At 42.9% G+C, this 26014-nt stretch overlaps 1 protein-coding gene across 1 annotated transcript in view; it reads left to right on the plus strand.

Moving 5' to 3' along the window:
* The first annotated feature begins 417 nt into the window (after window positions 1-417).
* The window catches only part of scfd2 (sec1 family domain containing 2), a 100168-nt gene continuing 74571 nt past the window's right edge, over window positions 418-26014 (plus strand). Inside the window, exons 1-4 of the mRNA XM_069150701.1 lie at window positions 418-1293; window positions 1513-1681; window positions 14084-14211; window positions 20782-20957. Coding sequence (XP_069006802.1) covers window positions 489-1293; window positions 1513-1681; window positions 14084-14211; window positions 20782-20957 — 1278 coding nt within the window. The 5' untranslated portion in view covers window positions 418-488. The remainder of the gene's footprint in view (window positions 1294-1512; window positions 1682-14083; window positions 14212-20781; window positions 20958-26014) is intronic.

Consider the following 26014-nt stretch of genomic DNA (forward strand, 5'->3'; position numbering starts at 1 on the left):
GATCGTACATGTTAGTGTTAAAAAGGTCGTTTTCAAAACAAAGAAGAAGAAGAAGTAGTTTTTAACGTCGTAGAAAACGGGAGCGCACCAACTGAAGGTTCAAGGTGTTTCTATGGAGATGACGTCAAGGACCGTCTCGCGCTGGCTCGACCAACTGTCAAAGACAAAGTGACGTTTCAAGCAGAATTTCTGGAATTAAGTTGATCTTTTGAATTCCTTTTAAACTTGTCAGACTGAAATATGGTTTATATAAATATTATCAAATTGTATGATCATATCGCGTAACTCATCGATTACTGTAACTGCAGCGTGTTCACGCTTGTCGGGATGCTGCCTGTTGCTACAGCAACGAGTTAACGTTAGGGTGACGTGTTGAAGCTGCGACGCGCGATTGCCACGTCACCATTGAGAGACTCGCGTGTTTGTTTTGTCGGAGCTAGTTTAGCAAACATCTCCGATGCGTCTCTCGTTTCGTTGCATTCAGCGAAATGTTGACGAGCGAGGACTTTCCGCTCCAGATGTGGGAGAAGGTGCTGTCGAAGGTAAAGAAAGCTGTTGTTTTTATGGATGACAAGTGCGCGGAGGTTCTGCACTGGAGCGGCGGAGCTGCCGCTCTGTTGGAGGCTGGAGCCCGAAATTTAAAGCCGTTTTCCAGCTTCGAAGCGTGCAGCGTGACTGAGCCCAAAGCGGTGTTCGTCGTGAGCACGTTGCTGAAGGGTAGGACGGTTGACATCGTTAAAGACGTCGTATCCCTCAGTCACTTTCAGTACTGCGTGGTCATCACCGCCGTGGCTCACTCCGTGCACCTGCTCGCCAACAACGTGACGACAGAAATGGAAGGAAACCCGGTGTTCGAGCAGTTTGAAGAGAAGCTCTGCGAGTGGATGGGGGACATGAACTACACGGCTGAAGTCGTGCACGTCCCGGTGGTCTTCGCCCCTGTGGCACAGCAGCTTATCGTCACACCCGCGTTTGCGCACCTGTTCCCGCTGCTCTCCACAGACCTGGAGACGATAAATGCAAAACGACCCGAGAAGAAGAAATTTGGAAGCCTGAATGACGTAGACATGAACTCTCTCCCCACCCAATTGCAGATTGAAGTCAAATCCTTGGCTTCAGCATTGAACTCCATGTTTGAGGCCACAGGTACGAGGGAGGAGAGCTTCGCTGTGGGTCCGATGAGCCGCATCATAGCAGGGGAACTGGCCAGTCATCCTCAAGCAAAGAACCGAAGGAAGACGGCCCCTAACAAGGCGTCAATCATCTTTGTGGACCGAACAATGGATCTTACAGGTGAAATCTCGGACCGTTTTGTTTGATCGTTCTGCATTGTGCTGAATCTTTATCACTTCCCTGCTCAGGCTTTATTCATCGTGTTGATAGCTTGAACTGCTGGAGTGCTCTGAGACCACTATAACATCCATATAGTGGTGTTCATACATCTCTAATAATTGCTACTGTGCACCGAATAGATATTTGCTCTTTTTAAATCCTCAATTTCTTGATTCACAGGGGCCGTTGGTCACCATGGCGACAACCTGGTGGAGAAGATTTTGACCGTGCTCAAACCCTTACCTGGTCATGTGACGGATGTGCATGTGGACATGCTGGAGCTCACAAATCTGCGGCAAACCCCACACTGCCAAAACACCCTGGCCCCCGGCTGTGTTGCACAGACCCAGTGAGTGCTTCATGTCTCTACAGTTTAATAATATTTATTTACAGCAGTTCACTATGTATTACATACACAATCAGTAGTTAGAATCATTTACTAAGACTTTCATCACAACTTTTTTCAGCCGTCAGCTGAAACAAATAATTTATAGCGCTAAGTCCATGGAGAAATACTCACAGCCTGTATGTAGCAACTTTACCATTATGATAAGCCATTTGGACTTCTGTAAGTTCACAAACTCACACGTATAAGTCCTCCTTCGGCTTCGCCCACTGTCCAACCTTTTGTCCACTGTCCAACCTCCTGTCCACTGTCCAACCTTTTGTCCAGGAGAAGACATCAAGCAATCTTTGTGAGGTGAAGCTAGCAAGCTACAAGCTCAAAGAAAACCTGTGATTGGCCTGGATGGCGGTCACTCAGAAAAAAGTCAGCCAATCAGAAGAGTGTCATTTATATAAATGTGCCTTTTAAAGACAGACACAAAATGGCCTATTCTTGGTAGAACTCCAAAAGTATGTAAAATATAAAGAAAACTGTAAAATATGGGACCTTTAACAAATGTTACAAAATGAAGTTAAATTTTTTGTTTTGCAGACATGTGCCTCTCTCCAATTAAATGTATTTGCCTTGGGTAGGTTGGCTGATTTCAGAACTGCAAACACTGATAAATTATTTTAATTCAATCCGACCTCACCTTCCTCAGAAAGAATTCGTCATGATTTTAAGCTCCTTCCCATGCTCCCATTGGGAGAGCAAGATCCCACCGACAGATTCAGAAAGTCTACTATAGCTGGTTTGACATACGTTGTACAATATGTAATTTACCTTACATGCAGCAGCTCCTTTCTTCCAGTGAAAAAAAAATTACAAACGAACCAGAAAAAAACATTTGAACTTTTTAAAAAGTAATTTGGCAATGGCTAAAATGCCACCCAGAAAGAGTTTAGTTCCTGAGAAGCATGGCAGATATTTCCTAAATCTCCTCCCCACAGAATATTAATCCTATCTATTCCACACTTCATTTGACTCAGCCAAATCATACAATTTTGCATACTTTTCCCACCTGGCCAAACACCCACTCATTGCACAAACGGACACTCACCAGCCAGAGAGCCACCCCCCTCCATCCCCCATTGAGAGGGATGAGTGGCACATGACCAACATTAAGTTGTCTGTGGTTCAGTGAAGCTTGCCCCTGGTCTCGGCTCTGCAGACGCACATGTTAGGCGCCTGCAGTAGAGCTGTTGTACATGGCAGGGATTAGTCCTACATCATGCATTTGACTCCGGATTTGCCCCTTTATGTGGTTGCTGGAGGAAAAGACTTTGGCTGACAAGAGGAGTTTTGTGGCCGGAGCTGTCATGCAGTATGACTGACCACTATACTGAATGCAGGAGGGAGGTTCTATGGAGGAGGTTCTGTTGTAATGGAACCCGTCTAAGTCAGTGTTGTTTAGACCGTGTGTGCAGTAGCAGATAATGTGAGCATAGCAGGGCCAGGTTGCACCGACCCTCGGATGGGGGCTCAACTGGTACATATTGATCAGACATCCACAGTATACCCACAAATAAATATCTCAAGTCACTGTAGTTGTTCTGATTGTCTTGGTTGCACAAACACATCTGAGTACTCTCTTGAAATGCCTTCACATAGTGTGCCAGATGCGGCAGCAACAAGCTCAACCTCTTGCAATGTCTGTCTACAAGAAGTTAGATGGTGATGGATGGAGGCATTTCAGACAGGGCACCCCAGGGAGAGATTGGTAGCTGTACAGAGGCTGCAGTCCCAGCTGCAACAGGCGGTAACCGACCCGTTGGTTTGTTAACTGCCATTTTGAAGCATTAAGTCTGGCATTTTGAGTGTCACCATCATTATTTGGAGCTCCAAGTGACCATATTTGGATGAGCGGCGGAGGAGCGAGGCATGGATCCCGAGAACCCATGGACACTATTTCCGCCCTCCTTCAGGCACGTCAATCAAACAAGGCACTCCCACAAACATACAGCTTTTTGAGGCCTAACATCTTATTTATTATGGAATTATTTTCAGAAGGACCACCAGAGCACTTATCAAAAGGAGTGAATTTAGCAAATGACACCTTAATGATTTGAAGATAACATTTATTTTGATGCTTTTTGAATGGCAGTCTATGGAGCCAGAGTTTTTTTGGGGGGCCCGCCCCTTGTGGCCATCCATGGTATTGCACTGCAAGGCTCTTCTGCTTTGGCTTCACATTTCAGACTCTGATTTTTATATACAGTCTATCGTTTGCAATCATTGTTCTAAATCTTTTCACCAAATATGACCAGAGTCTCAGCCAAACGCCGGACCTCTCGACATTCAGATGATCAATTTAAACATGTGTACAAGTTCTAGCAGTGGCTCATACACATACATGCAGACGTGGAAGTAGAGCTGAAAGTCATAAGTAGCACTAAGTAAGTGGCAGCCGCTGTGCCTATATGGAGTACGTGTCTGATCTGGGCCAGCCAGATCAGCAGGAGTGTTATTGCCTGTGCTATCTCTGAGCAGATGGCCCAGTTGAGCCTTATCACAGATGTTTAGGAGATTGAAGTGCTGTCGAGGCAGAGAAAGAAAGAAGCCTAGAGTTCCCACTTTTTTTTAACTGCCTTCAATTGCACAGCTCATCACAGGCAGAGTCAATCACTCTAATGTGTTCGACACAGGGCTCTGCAAACACATTCTTAGAGGTGTATATGTTAACCTGTCCTTATTCTACTAAAGGTGCAAAAGCAAGCATTAATAAAAGGGATTGTTGTTGTTGCACAATGTGAACCGTACAAAGCAGTAGACCCTGCTGGCTCTGTGTGGTTTGATTGTCTATATAATAAGTTCCCGCCAATTGAATGTTTATACACCTATGATTTGTTGAACTATTTTTAGCCCCGGACCACAGTGTGTTTTGATTGGTTTTGTTGTGTGGACCAGTTCAAGCTTTTAAATATTAGGTGCGGACCTAATTTGGACCTTTTCTAGGATATTTCCCTCAGTAATTCCAGGATATTTTTATAAATTACTGTGTCTCAAACATTCTGTGGGTGGTTGTTGATTCTAACTCTACAGGCACGGACCCCACACTTACTTTGCAATTACTGTCGTATTGTCTTTCATAACCTGGTGAGAATTTTCCTTGTCCTACAACCTGACTTTCACTCTGTGGTTCCAGTAATCATGCTAGAGAAAAAGTAGACTTTGTGGGGGTGTCTGTACTCTCTCTCTCTCTCTCACACACACACACACACACACACACACACACACACACACACACACACACACACACACACTTTGCCTGTGGAGGTTTTTTGTTACTCCACTCCTCTACTTGGGCTTCTTTTTAAGTTATTAAATTCTGCCAGCATGTCTAGTTTGCTGTGTATAGAAAGATGTTGAGTGTAGGTGGCAGTGAAAGTGTTGTTTTGCGAGCTTGTGTATGTGTGTTTGTGGTCAGGTACCGTCCAGCCCAGTCTGTACCGTCCAGCTCAGTCTGTGTAATTTGCTGTGCTTGGCTTCACAGCCCTTTTGATCCTGGATTGAACGAATGAACCCCATTGGCAGAGGGCACCAAGTTTCCCTTCAGTGTCAGACTGAACCCAGCACCCCCATCATCTGGCCGCCGTAGACCTTGATGCTGTGGTGGGAGTGTGGGCAGGAGCGAGTACGGGTGGCCAAGGTGCTCTGGGGTCTGCCTAGGGAGCTGCTGAGATCGAGCCAGACAGAGCAACGGACCGCACCCTGCCATGAGAAAACACAGTGAGGCTGCCATTTCCCCAAATCTGCCCTGCAGATCCTGCATGCGTACCGCCAGGAATGAGGAAAAACACCTTATTTCTGTCCCAGCTGGGAAATATGAGCATGAATAAAAATGACAGGCACACTTATTTGAGTTCAGGCAGTATGGGAACAAAAACGGCAGAGATAGTAGAGCGGGGAGAGGAAGGAGAAAATGACAGGCAGCTGAGGATAGCTAACCCTGTCTTTATCGCACCAAGAATAAGAAGGGGGTATGAGAAGTGGCAACGTCCATTCTGTGGTGGTTCCTTATAGGGTAGAGATTGTTTTGCCATTCTATACTTGGACAGTGAACAGTGGCACAAACAGCTGAAAGAAGATGATATCTTTCAAGTAATTTATAGGCTAAATAACATCTCTACTCCATTCAGGGTTGCCTATTCAGTTTGTAATGGAAGGTTTGTTTGAATGAGGGACAAGCACTGTTAATCCATTCATCCACTTTCCACTGCTTATCCAGTGTCAGGTCTCAGTGGCAGAAGGTTGAACAAGTTAACCCTGACACCCCTCTTTCCAGCAACATTGTCCAGCTCATCCTGGAGATCCCAAGGCATTCCCAGGCTGGATGAGTTATATAATCCCTCCAGCTGTTCTGGGTCTATCCCGGGGTCTCCTACCAGTTTTATGTCCCTGGAAAATCTCCAATGGAAGGTACCCAGGAAGTATCCTAATCCGATGCCTGAACCACCTCAACTGGCTGTTTTCGATGTGAAGGAGCAGTAGCACTACTGGGCACGCCAAACCCCTAACTGAGCCTGGCCACTGTTGGAAAAAAACTCATTTCAGCTGTTTGTATCTGCGATCTCATTCTTTAGGTGACTACCCAAAGCTCACGACCATAGGTGAGGGTCAGTACGTAGATCGACTGGTAAATCGAAAGCTTCGCCTTCCAGTTCAGCTCCCTCTTCACCAAAGTGGTCTGGTGTAATTCCTGCTTTACTGCAGAGGCCACAACGATCCGCTCGTCAATCATCCATTCCATCCTACCGTCACTTGTCAACAAGACTCTGAGACCAACACTGTTCAGCACTACCAAATATCAGCCTGTTGAGGACTTCATTCTTACAGTAACTAGTTTCCATGTTCCACTCTCCTCAAGGCCGAACCTGCTGCTGAAGATAAATGTTAGTCTGTGGAAAATAAATAGCCAACGTTTATACAGAATGTATGCTGAAAGCGGGGGTTGTCATGGCCATAGAAAATTGCTTTTTCATTTCAAGGAAAGAGAATTGCCATACCAAAGTGTGAGACCCAATTTTGTTTGTGTCTTTTATCATTGCAATGTAGTGTAGAGTGAAGCTCAAACTAAAACAGTCACACAGTAATTTGGATGTCTTCTCTTGTCCTTTTATAAAAAGGGAGCGACTTCTTAATCCGAACCATATGCACCTTTCTGCAAGAGCAACACAGTTTGGTTCCTTTCATATTTTGTCATGCAGATTTGATCAGCTTCCCCTGAAGGGTACCCAATGTCAATGTTTTTATGTCCCAATTGTGACCAAATTGCTTTGGTACCATCTACTATCAAAAAATGTACTTTCATTTAGGACCATATTTCCATACCTAAGCTACATCCACACTAAGTCGTTTTACAACACATCTTTTGTTACGTTTACACGAGGGTAAATCGACGTCAGCGAGCCACAACCTTTAGTTTTTTTTAGAGCCTCCACCTGGCAGCCCGCCCACGTACATTAATTTCATTCTTTTCAAACCAATTTTTGGCCACACTGATGTCTGAGTTGCGTGCGTCTTAGAAACTAGAGCCTTCTCTGTGTGCAGTTGGCTAGCTATTACCTACCAATAGCATTTGAGGCGTTTAGGGAACATCAGCGAATTGTAGCATCTACCAATAATTAGCATTTAAGGCATTCAAGGGACATCTGTTAGTTGCAGCTACAGTAAACTGCATTAAAACTGAAGATTTTATACCATATTGAGTAATACAATTTCATTTTTATTAAAATGGACTTAATCAAATTGATATTGAAAAAAGTAGGGTTCAAGAGCAGATATCAAAGTCAAGGTATCAGGAGAAGTGTCATTATTTTTTAAACGATAACCAGCCATAGTTATATACAAAATAAAGTTGATATCAAAATTTAGCATTGGGGATGCAGATTTGTCGCCATATTTTAGGATTCAAGTGAGCTGATGTGTCTCCTGGTCCTGATGTTGTGTCGCTTTCATTCACTGCCTAACTCTGTTTTCTCTTCCTGTGTCGAAGCTATCTCGAGCTGAAAGCCACACTAAATCACTCAAGTAGATTACTCACACCTGAACAGCTTGTACTCCGTGTTCCCATCAAGACTTAGATAACATAACCTATTCTGTCTTGTGGTCTGTCTTCTCCTCTGTGGTTTAATTTTTGCTACAGAACTCACTTTCTACTTGGGAAGGAGTGTGCACATTTATTCAGGAAGTTGATAAAACACCCCCAAAGATGGTACTTTTCTTTCTCCGGGCCCCTCTCCTTCAAAGATCCCCTACTGCTGTCTTTCATTTGAAATGGTAAAATTTCCAAGACACATGAGGGGAGGAAGACATTTCTCAACATCTGGCACATTTTATTATTCTGTCTTTCTGCAAGAGTTTCTAAAATGTTTTTACTGTAGCTTTGTCTGGACTACTGACAGTATTTCACCTGTATTGTACAGATGGAACGCACATTATGTATTTATGTATTTTTACGTATGTTACTTTTTTAGTGAGTTATTTTTTGAAGCATTCTTCCTCCTTATCAAAGTGCCAACATTATCCACAATGCAACTTGACTGTCAACAGTTGGGCCTAATAATAATAATAATAATAATAATAATAATAATAATAATAATAATAACCTTATTTATATAGCACCTTTAAAAACAGAGTTTACAAAGTGCTCTACAGAGAAGCAAAGCATAGTCATACATCACGTCAATACCGGTAAACATTTAAGAAAACAGGAGGCAAAAAAGACCATAACATAAAGGTAATGAATACAACAAAACCAAACAAATAACCAAAATGAGCAAATGGAATAGAAAATAAACAAATAAATAAATGAATAAAATAAACAAACAAAAACAGGGGAACAAAAGAACTGCATAAAATGACGACATCACTTAAAAGCAATTCTATAAAAATGTGTTTTAAGAAGTGATTTAAAAGAAGTTAATTATTCTGCAAGCCTTATCTCAGGTATGTCGTTCCAAAGTCGAGGGGCCCTAATGGCAAAAGCACGGTCACCCTTTGATTTAAGTCTCAACTTTGGAACGGCCAAAAGGGCCCCACCGGAGGATCTAAGGCTGCAAGTTGGCTCTTATGGGGCTATCATTTCAATAATGTAGCTTGGGGCCAGACTGAGGCGGGCCTTAAAAGTGATCAACAAAATCTTAAAATCAATTCTAAAACCAACCGGGAGCCAGTGGAGAGAGGCCAGAGCTGGAGTAATGTGATGTCGTCTGTTAAAATCAGTAAGAAGCCTGGCTGCTGCATTCTGGACTAGTTGGAGGCGGGAGATTGATTATTGGTTTATGCCAGAAAGGAGGAAGTTGCAGTAGTCGAGTCGAGAGAAAATGAGTGCATTAATTACTTTTTCCAGGTCAGAGTGTGACAGTATGGGTTTGATTATGGAGATGGTTCTTAATTGAAGGAAGCAAATTTTTTTGATCGGTGCTTCAAAGCTTAACTGAGAGTCAAACATTACTCCCAAGTTTCTGGCAACAGGTTTTAAATAAGCAGACGGGGGACCAAGTTCACTCTTAATGAGACTGGTAATGCGTTCAGGCAGCTGGGAATTGGGAAAGTTCCCATTTGGGAACGTCCCACTTCTGGTTAGAGAGCATTGGCGCACTCACGGTTAAGTTGCTGCTGTTTCTGAAGGTGTGCAACCACTGTTCCCACAGTCGCAAGCTTACATGCAATAGTTCTGGATTTCTTATCTGAAGATTTAAGGTCCGATTTCAGGTTCCTGCAAAGATTTCACAATAAAACCTTGTTAAGAAATGTAGAGAGACGCAAGACGGCTTTTAATTTGAAATGAATACAGGAGGTGTTGAGTTTGCGTTTACGCAAAATGCAGTGACTTTAACAGGGCAAACAGTAGCAGATCAAAACTAAGCTTGAGTTGACATCGTAAATCAAACAATAAACCTTAAACATCAATAAGACAACTTTGACTATTCCATTTATTTTTATTGGCTCTATTGCATGACATACACTTTAGAGAGTATTGGATCTTCAAAGCATGCTATAGTAGTTGCTGCTAATGTAGACATTAGCCACTAACCTCAGCCAGAATTAAGGAGCGAGCTACAGAGGTTTGGTAAATTCACTTCTTTCTGACTCCACACCACCTGTTCATTTATATACTCATAGTCATCAGCACCAACTAACGCTGACACAAGTGACATCACTTGAGGACTACACTCGGCTCCCTCCGGAGACACTAAAGGGTTCATACAACTGTTTTCACTTGCAGCAGTACTCCCCATGAGCTGTAAACAGACTTTGATGTATAAAATCAGAGGAGTTCCCCTTAAACAATGATGTATTTTTCAGTTCTTTTTGAGTTTAGTATAAGAATACCAAGAACTGACTGTGAAACTCGCGTCACTGAGAGATAGTTGGCCACTGAGATCTCCTGTTACGTCTGTGCTGGTGTGTTTCATTTTTGGGCCTCTCCCATCCTTTCCTCACTTCCTACAGAACTCCTCTCCCTCTCCCTCTTTCTCTCTTCATAAATCCGCTGGGTCATTTGTCCCACTTTCCAGAACACACAGACACTCAAGGCCAGGTCTGGTTTCTCTCTCGTGTTATGTCCTGTGCTACATGGGGATGTTTACAGGAAACGGACAGTGTTTTTTGCCTCATTAAACACACTCCATAAAATAACTCAGTAAGGGATGGCGCTGATGTTGCGCAATTCTATCAGGCTGTGTGGGTTACATGTAGTCCTGTCGGAAAGTCTACAGGTCACGTGAAACGTGTGCAATTGGTAATAGATTACAGTTTGGTTTTGCAGTCTGCTAAGTGTGAAGTTTTGACAATCTCCATCACATTAAGGGCAGTCCTTCATTCGCACTGGAGTGTGCTGTACTGTAGGTTGTTAATGCGACTTGCTGTACAAAGGCTGACACACTCCATTAAGTCATGTCAAATATTTATGAGCTGTGATCTGTTGCATGAAGTTTCTCAGCTAACCAAACTAAGTAGAACTGTTACATTAAAGACAACCGGATTTACTATTTTCATTTTCAGATTAACCAAATTAATGCAATTATTTTCACTTACCTCTGGTTGGATTTCGATATGGAGATAGTTTAAAGATTTTAAGAAATCTGTCTCTCAGATTTTTTGCCACCAACCATTTCAATTTGACATGCAGAAATTTCATGTGGTGCTGAAACCACTCAAGAATTGTTGTTTCTCTTATTTTTATGTGGTGTGCAGACTCCAAAAGTTTTATTGACGCTACTTTTTTGGAGCGGAAATACTCTCTAGGAAATGGCATAAAAAGTGGAATATTTGTAGTAATAAGGGCACATTCTTATAAGAAAAGTGTTGCTGCTGAATTTGTATGCCTTCTCATCGGCGAAGGTTGTGGCCGGAGGCTTATTCTGTGCTGTCAGGTTGAAGATGTGTCTATGAAGCATCCGCATTTTATAATTTGTGGATTCTTCGCAGCAACATCTATATTTGAAGCCTTGCCTGCTGTCATCACTACAACTTGGTGTTCTATTAGAATCAGTTTTATTGGCCAAGCATTTGAACACATAATGATTACTTCAAAGTCTTAACTTCATCTATCTTATGGATGTGAACAGCAACTTGACTGGTTGACAGGGGCATAGAACCATGACACAGTAAATTTAGTGTGATGTTATTTTACTTTTACTAATGCTTTGAGCACCACAAGCATAATTCCATTCACCTCTTATATTTCATTGACAGCTGAAATCTCAAATATCTTCTCCCTCTGGGTGGGGAAGCTCCTCACCATATCTTTTAAGGCTGAGCCCCCAATGCTCATGACCATAGCTCAGGGTCAGAATGTAGACCTACTGGTAAAACTCATATATATTAGCATAACAGGCTGGTGAAACAGTTAGGAACCACTCAAAGTATATTCTTTTATTAGTAAATTTGGTTAAACCGACCTTTCAAAACTCATCCTTGACGCATCCTCAATTGTACAGTGTGTTTGAATAGTATGACTCACTTCGGAATCCTGTCATGAATATGGAATTTTACTTGAGTTTCTGTGTGTGTGTGTGTGTGTGTGTGTGTGTGTGTGTGTGTCAGAGTAAAGAAATAAACACAGTGCGTACACGCGCATGTTCGACCAAACAACGAGGGGGCCGCAGGATGAGGAGTAAATTGAAGAAACCCTGAGTCAGAATGCATCACACACTTCCAGGAACAGTATCCCCCTCCTCACCCCCCCAGTCATTAGTGACTTGGACCTGGTAGGAGGTTGTTCAGCACTTTAATGGGCACGTACGTGTTCAATCTTCACCGTAGTACATGTGTTCCTCTTTAAGCCACGGTATTTGATGCTGAACTACCTTTAATGGTACGGCACTCTTTACACATCGAGTGGAATTTGAGTATGGACACAAACACTCACACTCTCCAAATACACCCACCCATCCTGTCCAAGCAAGCCGGAGAGGATGTCCACCACGGTGTGCACAAGTCAAGAGCGAGAGTGCCCCCTTCAGTCTGTATCAGAGCAGCCCTTTCAGCCGAGGGAGCCCCACAGCCACGCAGATGACCGAGCACACAAGCCCCAGATTCCCGGGCCCCTGCCCTGCGCACCCCTTTCCATTGTAGAGCAGTTACTCAACAAGGTTTCTGGCTGGTTATGGAGCCTGTCTCGCAACCTGCCAATATAAACCTCACCCCTCACCCCTCACCCCTCCAGTCCACCTCAAACCCCCACCTTCGTCTGACCAAATGGCCCTAGGAAAGCACCAGGAGAGTGGGCCTGCGGCGGTGGTGTTGTTGGTGTTGGAGGGGGGCTGGGTGGGCAAAAAGCCAAATGAGAACCATATTTCACCCACACTCTGCTGAGGCCCTCCAACGTCCAGGAACAGACGAGGATGCAGAAGGTTGTGCGCAAACGTATACAGATGTATGTGCACACACCCTGAAGCACACACACACTCGTGGCTGCTCACATATGGCCTCGCCAAGTCACACTATTGGTATTTCAGCCATGTCAAGCATGTGGGACTTAATGATTTGCACAATCGTAGCAGTTGTAAGACATCATCAAGTGTTTTTCTGCAAGATTAGGAAAGTGTTTTTGTGTCAGATGTTGGTCAGAGGTCTTGACCAATAGCTGGGGTGATTTACCTCATATTCATGTCTCAATCAAAACTTCTGCAAACCAAGAGATTGTTATTAAATACCTGATTTAACTTTTTATTTCTTTTCATTCTTTTTTTTTTTTAGCTGTATTCGTCTTTACGTGAAACTCTTATCCTGGTCTGCTGCTGGTCTTTGTGTCTAGTTCTAGTGTGAAGATGGCGGGCATCCCAGTGTGAGCCCCTCTCCTCCCCATCCAGCCCCAGCCCATGGTCTGGAACAGATTACATCTGATATTAAACATATGGCAGCAGTTAGAAAGGAGAAAAGGCGAGAGGAGAGAGAAGAAGAAAAAAAAAAAAAAGCTTTAAAAAAAAGACAAGAAAGAAAAAGAAAAACAGAGTGGATTTGTCAACGAGGTCCCTCCTACCGTCTCTCTCTCTGTCCTCAGTCCATTTTCTCTCTACGTCTCTTTCTCTTTCAGTTTCTGGTCACTCCTGACAGAACGGAGAACATTATGTCTGCCTGTCTAACTAGTCGTCTAAAGCGGACAGAAATGTGGTCTTTTTAAGTCCTTTTATCCAACAGCGAAGTGTCAGTTCTTTTATCAGGGGAAGAAATCTGCGACGAGAGCAACTAAGACAGAGATATAAAATATGTCTTTAGCTCATGTTCAGATGCAAAGGCCATTTTATAAGGAAAATTGTCACCGTCACTAAATTTAATGATGATGAAGCTACTCAGTGACACCCTTTGATTATTTTATTCAAAGACTTGAAGCTGCTTCAGCTCCCAGCAGACGGTAACAGTCTCACACGCATGCCTTGTCGTCAGGTTCCCATCAGAGATGTGGATCAGTGTGTTTCGTAACCTGGCGGATAATGAGACGAGGGACCGAGATGTGTCCTGAGATGGCATGAAGCGGAGTCTCGGTCTCCAGACTCTTTTTTTCTTTTTTTCTTTTCTGCAGATGTAAAGGGACAGCACTGATCAGTCCAGAGGAATGTTGGTTCACAGATGCTTTAGGTAGATGGGGAACATTCCTAATGCTAATTTCAGCTTTTTCCTGTGAGAGGTCCCACAGGGGAGTCACCGCTCCCCAAACAGCAGACTCTCTATCACCGAGACGAGCACTCAGTCACGTCCATGTTGTCTTTTTGTGTTTGTCCTCGTAGGGATGCGTACGATGAACAAACAAGCTGGAGCAGCAACAGTTGCTCATCTTGTTAAAAACAATCTTCTGTTGCAATGTGTATATTTTATATTGCCCATGACTAAACTCTATTTGATTGTTCTACATATCAGGTCATCTGCAGCGAGGTCACTGTGGGACTCAATGCTGACCAGCAAACATAAAGAGGCAGTGATGGAGGTCCGACGGCAACTGGTGGAAGCAGCCAGTAAGGAGAAGCTGCCAATCAAGATGAGCATGGGTGAGAACCAGTATGAGTAAATATATTGTTTTCCATTAAACAAACAAAAAAATCATGCAACACCCAGAAAATACAACATAAACATTGATGTCATACCAAAGCTTTACATATAGAAATGTATACACTTAAACTGCGCCAGTGTTGTTGTGTTCTGTAGCAGAACCATAGCGCCTCCTACTGAGACTTCTCTGCCTCTCTGTCTGTTTGCCCATGTGGCCACAAAGGAAATCTGAACCACATGTTGGCTCTGTGACACACACTCACACACACTCTCTCACACACACACACACACACACACACACACACACACACACACACACACACACACACACACACACACACACACACACACACACGCTGCTTTCTAAAACTTTTGTTGTTCTTTAATGAAGCAAAAGTGGACTGAAGCGAAGGATAAAAATATGTGCAGGCACGCAAAAATAAAGCGTTCACCTTTTACGCTACCCTCTGACTCACAGAGGTAATGGGTGTACTACACTCCCACAAACACACACACACACACACACACACACACACACACACACAGTGCTAATATGCAGGTTAACATCTGGCAGAAATAAGGGGGGGTTAAAAGGGAGGGGCAGTGTGGTCCCTCAGCTCCTATAATCTACGAGGTAAAGAAGGTCTTGTGTCTCGTAACAGGCAGGTTGTGATGCTGGATGTCACACACATATGCGTACACACACACACACACACACACACTCCATGCACTCTGCGTACAGAGTGCATGGAGTGCATGCGTGGTTTCTTCTCACACATTTGTGCTCAACAGCAGCCCTTCTAATTTTGGACGGCTGCTACCTTGTGGATTTATTTTTGACAAATGCACATCAAGAGGTAGAACTGCAGACATAGAAGGACCACAGAGATGGTAAAAGCAAGAATGTAGAGCATTAAAGCTGCTCCCGCCTGCTGACTGATTGTCTGTTGACTTAATGTCTTTGCTGAGAGAGAGAATATGAGAAGAGCAGGGAGAGAAGGGGGAACTGTAGCACCCCGCTCACACTGAACCTTTATACCCCAACTGGCAGAGGACCAGACTCCACGAAGCCCCCCTGAGCTCCCAGCGCATCCCCACACAGTTCCCATCCTGCCCACCAGCACCACCAGCAGAGTTTTCAATCCATCACTCTCCGCTCGTATGAGACCGAGCTCAGGCCGGCAACACAAAACGCTCAGTTTTTAATACCAATCTGGTCTCTTGGTGCCCACTCGCTCTCTAGGAGAGTCAAGTTTTCCACTCGCACCCAAGCTGCATTCTCACTCCGGTGGGTTTATGCAGATCAGCAGAGAAAATACTGTATCAGTGTGTTGCAGGCCCGGTATTCTCACATACTCTCTAACCCAACTTGGCTTCTTTTCATCTCAGCAGGATAAGATCATCCAGAGAGAGACAGAAAAAATAATCCATTTCTCAGAGCCAGAGTAAAACCTGTCAGGTTTCTCATAGTATAAAAGGATAATGAAATTCTCTCGCTGTGTGTGTGTGTGTGTGTGTGTGTGTGTGTGTGTGTGTGTGTGTGTGTGTGCGTGCCTGAGTGCGAGTGTGTGTGAGCAGAGTCCAGTGTTTTTGCTCTTAGCAGGTAATTAGTGAGACAGCTTCAGTTTCATCCTTTGTAAACTTGTGTTTATCTGTCCATCTTTGTGTGTGTGTGTGTATACAAGCATGCATATGTGTGCGTCACAGCAGTGTACAGTATGTGCTCACACTGTGTACACTGATACTGCAGCGTAAATGAGAAGTGTTGACAAGGTCTTTCTTCCTGTGGTGCACTCTGGGCTTTTAACAGCGGAGAGGAGTGAGACTAAAGCGGACAACTGATTGTATTCATCAGTTTAAACTCGGGGATGAAATGATGTAATATCACAATGGTTTCAAACAAGTATTAATATTTTACAGTATCAGGTTTCCTTTTAAATCTTAATTTAAATAACAATCACGGTGTGGTGTTTTTGTGAGAGCAAAATTTTGTTTTTATTTTATCTTGTAGTTCATGAGTAACTTTTTGTTTTCTTTGTCCCTGTGAATATCAATCTAGAACTTATTCAAAGAAAACACTGGATAATTTATTATTATTTATTTATAAACAAATTAAATGAAAATACAATAATTTTTTTATGGAAATTGTATTTCTTTATATCAACTGTTTCATCAGATAACATCTCCTTCCTGTTTTCCTGCTCTTGCATGCCGGAGGGACTCACTTATGCCCCTACCAGTCCTCCCAAAAACATTCACACACATTGTTCAACTCAAGTCTTTTCTGTTTATAAACCATGTTAGTGGTTTTCTCTAGGAATGGCGATATCAGTCGATCAGCCCGTCTCTTTGGTGCAGTTTGAAAAAGCTCAGCAACTATTCTGGATTTTGTTCAGGCATCTGTACTCCCCAGAGCATTAATCCTAATAACTTTGGTGCGTCATCACGTTACATCTCCATATACTTGACAATGTTTGGTTTGTAGAGATGTATCTGACGTCGACCTTCTGTCAATTTGGGCCGGAGCCTTTTCTGTTTGAATGTAGAAAAAAAAATGAACAGATTCCGTTTTTGGCCATTGCGCTATTATTATTGTGGCATTACCACCAGCAATTATTTTCCTCTCAGAATATAAGTTTCCATATTTTTGGGCTTTTTTTTTTTCCCCCCCTAAATTAACCTTTGATTTCTTCCATTAAATACTTTGTCCTCTCCCCATGTGATACTATGAGTTTTTCTTTTCGTCTGGTTACTTTTCTGATGATTGGTCTGTAAGTCAGAACTGTCCAAAAAGTGTTTTTACACTGCAAACGAACAGAACAAAGGTTCAGTTTGGTTCAGTCCGTGATCCGAGGCACCTTTCTGACCTGCTATTTTGGTTCAGACCAAACTGAAGTGTCAGACAGGCTCGTGTGAAAGTGCTCGTTAGATTTCAGTATACAACACAATAACAACATGAACACAACATGTCCTTAATATAAGTAGATTTTATTTTGACAATCAAAACTTAGTTCAGTGACTGGAGACACGGTACTATACTAAGACCCTCCAGATAATATATCTTTTTTTTTTTTTCAACAGTGCCACAATAGATAATACATTTCCATCTAGGAACAGTAGATTAAAGCTTTCTTTGACACAGGTCTGACTGATGAGGCGGTCTAACTGCCCTCCTGTACCCTCAGCTCTAATGTACAGTACACTTTAAAAAGGGGCCCCAACATGCATCCACAAATAAAAGTTCCAGGACATTCCTCCTCTTGGAGTACATAAAAAGAAGTCTCTCAGCCTTCCTTTATCCTTCATCCATGTAGAATTACTTATGAGGCCATCCAGCTGCTGAGACATGCCACCACTCAGCTCCACTGTGACATCAGACATCACTTAGCCTCTGAGTAACCCTGTTCACCTAGAATACAAGTCATCTTCCAGTAACAGGAGTAAATCACTCTTGGCCCCTGCCCTTTTTTGCATTGTTGAAGACTTTGATCATGGCCAAGTCTCAATTGCCACTTCTGCACATCAGGCTAAAATGGGCAGTGGCGAAAACTGTTTATAGCATGAGACTGAAAATGTGATTAGTTTTATGGCTGGTCCTGTAATAAAGATACCCAGAAGAACCTTAAAATGGCCAAAAGGTTCAGGTTTCTCGACCATCTTAGGTGAAGCAGAACAGAAATTGCAGCACTGTTGATACCTGAAACCTTTCAATATTGGACGCTTGACATGCTGATGTCATGAGTTAAATTACATTTACTTAGAACAGTATATTTCATGCACACGTTATCTAATTGACTGAAGACCTGAGTAAAAATATTTTTATACTAGTCACTTACAAACACATGCAGGATAAGATAATACGAGGGGCAATCACAAAGTTCTGAGAGTGTTCGTGTTACACATGAAGGGAGCTCAGCTCAGTAATGTGCACGGAGCAGCAGCAAGCAATAAGCTTCGTAAGTATCCAAGTCACATTGCTTGATCAACATCAGCACCTGTGTTACAAGCATTGTTGTGACCACTGCTACATTCACATATGCAATTTCATATTGGACTTTTGGACTGAAATTTTGTATCAAAATTTGGGGAACAGAAGGATGTCGCAAGGTGTCAAATCCATTGAGTAGAGGTGGTGAGGAGCGACGATTGGGTTCTAGCAGGTGAGAAACTCCTGTTTTCAACACACTGTTAGCAAGCATGTTGTCATGTTGTAGAACCCAAGTACCACCGCGCCACAGTTCACCTTGAGGTTGACAGTCTCAAACTTGGGGTCTAATTTGTGCGCATCTCACGAATGTCAAACAAAATCACCGGCATGCTCTTTGTTGGGTTGTTGACCTGACGTACCTTCCTCAGCCTCGGTCAGTGACGCTCTGCTCCTCTTGAAACACAAAGCCCTTTCAAATTACCTCGCTCAGCTCATTGCTTCATTGCAGTAGTCTTTCTGGAGCATTTCAAGGGTCTCTATTGCCGATTTCCCGAGTTTGACACAAGATTTGATGTGCGCTCTCTGCTCAAGCTTCAGGTTCATTGTGACAACGCAAATGTGCACTTAGCGGTGGTCACAAAAATGCATGTAAGACAGGTGCTGATTTTGACTTGTAATACTTACTCATGAAAGTTATTGCTTCCTCCTGATTCGTGCACATTACTGTGCTGCACATACGCAACAGGTACAGTCTCAAAACATATTCATCACACTTCGTATGAAAATCCAAATGCTTAAATTTCTGGTGTTTTTAACAGACAGAAGTGGAGAGTCTGTCTGGACATGCTTGGAAGATTTAGAAAAAAAAACTACATGTTGTACAGCATATTCTTACATTACATTTTCTTACTGCAGAAACAGTTTGAAACGAGAGCTCAGCTGACAGATCGTCTCTGAGATTAATTTTGCATCTGGCAACAAGATGCCTGAGGAATCACAGAACTGTTTTGAGGGAAGTTTAGTGACATCGATAAGAGCTGAGGCTCGGCCAGCACTGTTTGATTGTGTAATGGAGAACAGGTTTTATGTGGCTTTCTTAAGTGCTTTTTTCCAACGTGTTACATTTTCTCACCGAGTCTCATCTGGTCTGCTTGAGCTCTGAAGTCTGATTACATTTGTCCTACAGTGTACCATTCTCAGTTGCCTTTTTTTGGGTGAAATTATGCTTGGTCATCGCTCTGAACTTAGTTCCTGGTTCTGTGCTGAATTATGGTTGGCACATCAAGCTTTAGTTACACTGCCAGGATTTTTATGGCTGGATATGTTCACAATACAGCTTTTCAGGATTCTGAATAAGACTTGACTGAAGCTCATTCTTTAAAAAAAAAAAAACAACTTTAATTTTAGCAAGAAATTTGATTCCCTTTTGTAGACACTTGCCACACAACACGGACTCTTTCAGTTCACGTTGGAAAGTATGTTTCCCAACAGGCGGACCTGCAGAAATGTATTTTACTCTCAGGTTTAGTGATCAGCTGCTGTCAAAATGAGTTTTTGTTTCGACCTTCCCTGGATGATTCCCTCTAATTTTCCTTCAGAAACTATTTCTCAGTTGCAAATTTTGCCATCCAGTTTAACAAAGTTTGACAAGTGTTGCTTTGCATTTCAAGCACTCCATATTGTATTTAGCATTATGCAGCTTTCTGCTCCATTTTTCTTTATCCTGCCTGTCTGTTTCTCTTCTAGTCATGTGTTTGGCCTCACTAAAGAAAACAGTGGCCATGTATTCCAACAGGAAATACTCCCACATCTGGTGCTGGTTCAGAACACCAACATGAAGCAGTAGGCTTTATGGAGAGTTAATGTGTGCCCTCTCTCTATCCCAGTCCCTCGTAGCTCTCGGCCACCCAGCACACACCCCTCCGATCCGTTACACCCTTTACGCTGTGTCTCTGTGAATCTTCATAGGAGGAGGGATTCAGAGTTTTGTGAAACAGTGTGAGGAGTCGGGCCCCTTTCTGCTGCCTCTATAAATAATCAGACAAAATCTCTGATTTACACTTATTAGTCACACTCAAGACGGGCTCTTAGGAGCTCTTATCAGTGTTGTTGCACCTCGGCTATATGCAGACGTGCCCAAACACACACACACACACACACACACACACACACACACACTCACATTCTCTGACTCATACACACGTTTCACTGAGAACTGTGACAGTAATTCTCCACACGAAGCTTGCACATATAGAGTGACTGTCACACACATGCAGCCTTCTGCTCTGCTCCGACTCTCTGCAGTTTTCACTCATTAAGATAATATTATGGTCCTCTGCGGCATCAGTCGATCCTCTCTGCCCCACACTGAGTTTATGATAGTTATGAAAAAGGCTGTTATGCTTCAGAAAAGATTGTATATTTATTCTATTACTTTGTTTCACTTTTCCCATCACTGTGTGTTAGTATGCTGCTTAACATGGCACGTAAAATATAAATAAAATAATATATATATATATATATACAGTATAGTATAGTGTATGCGCATATACTGTATACACTATACTTTGATTGATGAAATTGTGATGGCTCCAGATTTCTCCGCCCGGATGATAACCATATCGTTTTCCCCTCCTCTCAGGCCGTGTGACCCCCGAGCAGCTGTGCTCCTACGTCCAGCTGTTCCGGAGCAATTGGGGGGCGCTAGAGAGCCACTGCGGGGTGCTCCAGCTCGGCCTGGCCACGGCTCAGACGCTCCGCCACACCAGTCTGCCCCGCTGGGACACCTGCCTGGCCTTCGAGAGGCTGCTGCTGCAGGTGTGCACTCGTCTTACACAAACTTATTATCCATATAATAATACTAATAATAATAATAACTTTATTTCTATTATGCTTTTCAAAAATAAGTTACAAAGCGCTTTACATTTATATTTATATATATATATATTATAAAATTTCATGATAAAATACAATAGAAGTAAAACAGACAAAAAACAGAGAGTCAATCAATAAAATGAAATGCAGTCAACAAAAGGCAAGTCTAAAATTATGTGTTTTTAAGAGGCAGCGAAAACTGAAGAAAAATCTACCGGTTTAAAAATGGGATACCGACTATGTCAGACTGACAGACAAATTTTTTAAAGCTGTTTGACTATAATGTAATATTTTAGATTAGGGGTGTCAAACATACGGCCCGCGGGCCGGATCCGGCCCGCCAGGGGGTCCAGCTCGGCCCGCCGGATGACTTTGCTAAGTGTGAAAATTACAGAAAGACATAAAGTGCATTTCTATGAGAATATGGAGGTTTATGAGTACAAACGTTTTGTAATTTTTTTTTTAATCGATCCAGTAATTGCTTCAAAAACAGCGTAAATGTGACGTCTGCTCCAGAGGCAGAAGCGCTCGCTGCTAGGGAATCTGCAGAGGAGAGCCCAGGCAGATAAACAGTGGGCTGATGTCTGAGTTTTTGGTCTTTATGTTTCTAGTTTATTGTAGAAAGACCTTAAAATAGGGTTTATCATCCAAAAACCTTCACCAATGATTTAAACATAGAGAAATATTGTCGTTATGTATGCGTTATTATGCTATGATTTTACTGGTCTGGCCCACTTGAGATCAAAGTGGGCAGTATGTGGCCCCTTAACTAAAATGAGTTTGACACCCCTGTTTTAGATGTAAGAAATTCTCTTTAGACTATGAAGAATGTGGATTAAATGACTTAAAGAATGCACACATTTTTTTTTATTATCTGAAACAATATCACTGACAGAATTAACTCAGTAGGAAAACAGAATATTCTCTGGTAATGAACTTGATAATTATTCTTTTACATCTCCCCTGTCAGTAAATGTTTTAATTCCAACACTCAGCAGGTAAGTGGCTGCTTGTGGTTTTGCAAGATGGTGGCCAAAATGTTGTGTTAAACTGACAGCGACAGGAAAAATATGCAGATTCCTTCCCTTCATAGACGAGCTCGGTCGTGTTTGTAGGGAAAACTTTGGGATCGAGTAAACACAGCAAAAATGCCAGATTTCCATCATGTTGTTTGGAGCCTTTGGAAGTCTGATTTACGGGGCGGGGAGAGGCGGATGTACACGTGTGTTTGAGTTCTGAAAGGTCAGAGAGCAGGTCTGATGGAGAGATGGAGGGGGAGGGGGAGTAATGAGAATAAATCAAAAGCCAGAGCTCACTCAGTCATCACTCCTTCACCTCCTGCTTTACCTCTTCAGCAGTAATCAGCTTGTATTCTGTTCTTTGTAACACACACAGTTAGATGAATGGCGTCAAACCATGAGCTAACTAATACTAAAGCTATTTCCTGCCCCTCTTACCTTGCTCTTTTCGTTGAGTCTCTCTATATTGCCGGAGCTGTAAAGCAAGCAGTAGGACAGCAGAGTATTTAGGAACTTATTAAACTAAATCACGGAAAAAAATAAATAAAACAAGCTCTCAGCCTTGCCTCATGCCAAATTGGAATTTGAAAACAACCTCATAAACCTTGGTCCTCGGCTGGGGCCATCACTCGTTTATTAAATAAAGGAAGACGACTTTAAGGCTTGTAGTTCCAGGATTCATTTACCTCCCCGTGCCTGTCTGCTGTACCTGGATGAAGCAGAGCAACTTTCTCACAGCACGTTTTAGTCTCAGAACTTGAGAGACGTGACTGCGTCCTCAAGTCGGGCTGCGTCTCTTTAAACTGATGGTGACTGTTAATGACAGCTGTATTTTGCATCAGTGTAGTATACATAACACTTGGCCGGAGTTCAAAACGACATTCTTCAGGAATCAAACGTCACAATCAGGCCTTGAGCGCGATGTGAGAGTTGATGTTTGCAATCAAAACGAGCCCCGAGTTTTATTAAGGAACTAAGGGAAATGAGTTGTGTGTCCTCTGTGCCCCCCTCCCTCTGTTTATTTAATTTCCATGTGAGGTTTTTGCTTTGGCTCGACATGGACAGAGACGTTAATTACACTACAAAATGGCGGGATGAAATGCCTTTCAGCTGTGTGGTGGTCAGGATGTGTTTGCTCTGCCTGAGTGTGTGAGGGCTGCTGTGGGTATGACTGGCCAGAGCTGGACGCTCCACTGCTGGTGGACAGTGTGAGTTCATTCAGGCCAACTCGTCTCTATGGTGCACTGAGGCCTCGGCGCAGGCAGCACCCATGCTGAGGCCATCGAGTTCAGGGCCGAACTTAGTTCACGCCTTTCCCAAACGTTACTCACACACTTTGTCTCTATATAATACTGTGGTACCTACCTTGTGACCAAGACAATGATTCCTGAGCTACTGCATGTTGTTTTGGTCAAATTTGATGTTGAATATGCTGTAACCAATAAAAAACTATAAGGAAATGAACACAGTAAAAAACAAAACAGTAAGGCTGGTAGCTTACAGAACATCTGATGTGGTGCGCACACAACATCCATAAAGCTGCTCCAACCATTTATTTTTTTCAGTTGAAGATTGGAAGGTGGATGGATGGAAGTACAGATGCATAGATGGATGGATGGATGAAAAGATGGACAGATGGACAGTTGCATGGATGGATGGATGGACAGACAAATGTTTGAATTGCTGGACGGATGAATAGACGGATGGATGAAAGGATGGATGGATGGATGGTTGGACTGATGGGTGGTTGGAAGGACAACCGATGGTTGGATTGATGATTGGATGGACAAACAAATGGTTTGATGGGCGGATGGATGGATGATGGATAGACTTCTCTGTACATAAAGGAATATTATACATATATTATATGTAGTGTAATACAAATGACAAACATTGAAAACAACCAGGAAACATTTACCACCATGAACCGTTCATTAAATAACAACCAAATAAAATCCCAGACAAGGTTAGAAAGTTGTTCTCTAACTCACAGTCACTCTCTCTTTGTTATGGGCACAGCGGTCTGGAGAGAAAATCGCTTTTCAGGCCAAAAGTGTAGTTTTATATAATTTCAGTGTCTCCCACACGATGACACACCCAGGACTAACGATGCAGTGCAGAGTTAATTGTGGTGATTTCGGTTAAGGTGTGTATCTAAACATGTGATTAGCTTTTTTCACATTTCAAACAGCAGCCTTATCTTGACAGACAATATGCGTGTGAGGGTCTTAATTCAGGGAGGTGAATAAAAAAAGAGCACAGATATGGTTATGGAGGCTGACATGTTAATTGGATAGTGATATGAATGCGGTTAGTGTGATACTTAGTGCTCACGCTGCCACTGGATTTATTACCTCCTCAATATAGGACTTATATTTATGTGAGATGGCCAGATATCATCTTGGCTGGCACTGCCACCCTGCCTGCACCCATACCTGCCCCCCTCCGATCTGCCCTGGGCCCTGGCTGTCTGGCATGTAGCTGGGGTTCAGTGTGAATGGGTCAGATTGAGCAGGCTTGGTCGGGCTCCAGCCCGCGGTTACAGAGTGTGTGTGCTGGACAGGGGTGGTGCAGCCAAGGCAACAGACTCACTCTTTCACCACTTCCCAGAACATCACAGGCGCGCTACACTACCTCCCCATCAACGGCCCAGCCAGGGCCTCTGCCTCACCAAACCAAACATGTACAGCACTGTACATCCCTCCCAGAGAGAACACACTTGGGACGTGCTGCTGCTACTTTTTTTTTTTACTTTCTTTTTGGACTGACAGACTTTTTAAAGCCAGAATTGTCTCAGAGTGTGCCGTGCAGCCGACCGTTGATTAGTCTGTCACATCACTGAGCATGGCGGTGATGACAGCAGCGCAGTAGAGAAGAGCTAACCTCTCTCACCCCGGCCTGTTGCTTTACTCCGTTGGGATTATCAGGGCATGCCTCTGCAAACATTCAAGCTCAGAGTTATTACTGGTCACAGCGCTGCTCAGACAGAAAGCTGCACTGCGCCGTGTGTCCCCATCTCCCATGGGTCACTCCAACTGTCTGCCTGCTTCTTATCTCTGTCTCTGCTCTCTTTGTGTTTTCGTCTCAAACAGTGTACGTATGAGTTATAATGGAGCTATTAATCCAAACCCCAATGCCCCTGACATTAATTTACAGTAGTCAAACTCCATAGCACCAACAACAAAAATTGCCCTCATTACTTAACTTCGCTTGATACCAGAGAAAAATCCAAATTGGAGTCATTCTGAAAACATCAGCATCTGTCAGAGTGGACTAGAATATGAACTTAAGTCCAAATTCGTGGCTTCCTAGTAAGTGGAGGTGAGGAACTAAATGAAAGCAAACTAATCCGTACCTCACTAATCCTGTTGGATCAGATCCCACTGTATTCCTATGGGATTCAGATCTGTGTGTCAGTAAGTGTAATGCCGGAGTGGGTCACAGTGGATCAGCTTTCATCCATATTAGACCCAATTTTTTATTTGTGTAGTTTTGATAGCAACTCATGTATAGTATGCCTTTGGGTATTGTTTTGGCTTAATATTGTTTTTTTCCTTAATAGTTATCTTTAATATTTTTATTGCCAGATTTGTTAGTGGCCTACTTTCTTTTAATTCTGCTCCGATGTTTTGCAGAATTTTGGTTGCCTTACATTGTGTTCAATATGCTATATAAATAAAACTGACTTGACTTTCATGCCTTATGTCATAATCATCACAGAAAAAAAAGCTTTTTTAAACCCAAGACGTAGAGTGTGAGCTGTTTAGTTCAGGAAAAATTACATGTAATGCTGCTCTTTGATTGCAGCTGCTCAGTAATTGGTGCCTCCTCTGTGTTTTGCATCATTTTGAGCTGACTGCATTTTGAATCAGGCCTTATCCTCAGATCTTTTCAGATGGGGGCTGTCTTGAGGTCCCTTTAGTCTGTTTTGGAATAATAATTTATGCTTTTTGGGTTTGAGTAAGTTTTTTCTTCTTTTTA

The sequence above is a fragment of the Embiotoca jacksoni genome, unplaced genomic scaffold, assembly GCF_022577435.1.
Source record: "Embiotoca jacksoni isolate LCO1_2020_lvr unplaced genomic scaffold, fEmbJac1.0.p SCAF_16, whole genome shotgun sequence".
Classification (NCBI taxonomy): Eukaryota; Metazoa; Chordata; class Actinopteri; family Embiotocidae; genus Embiotoca; species Embiotoca jacksoni.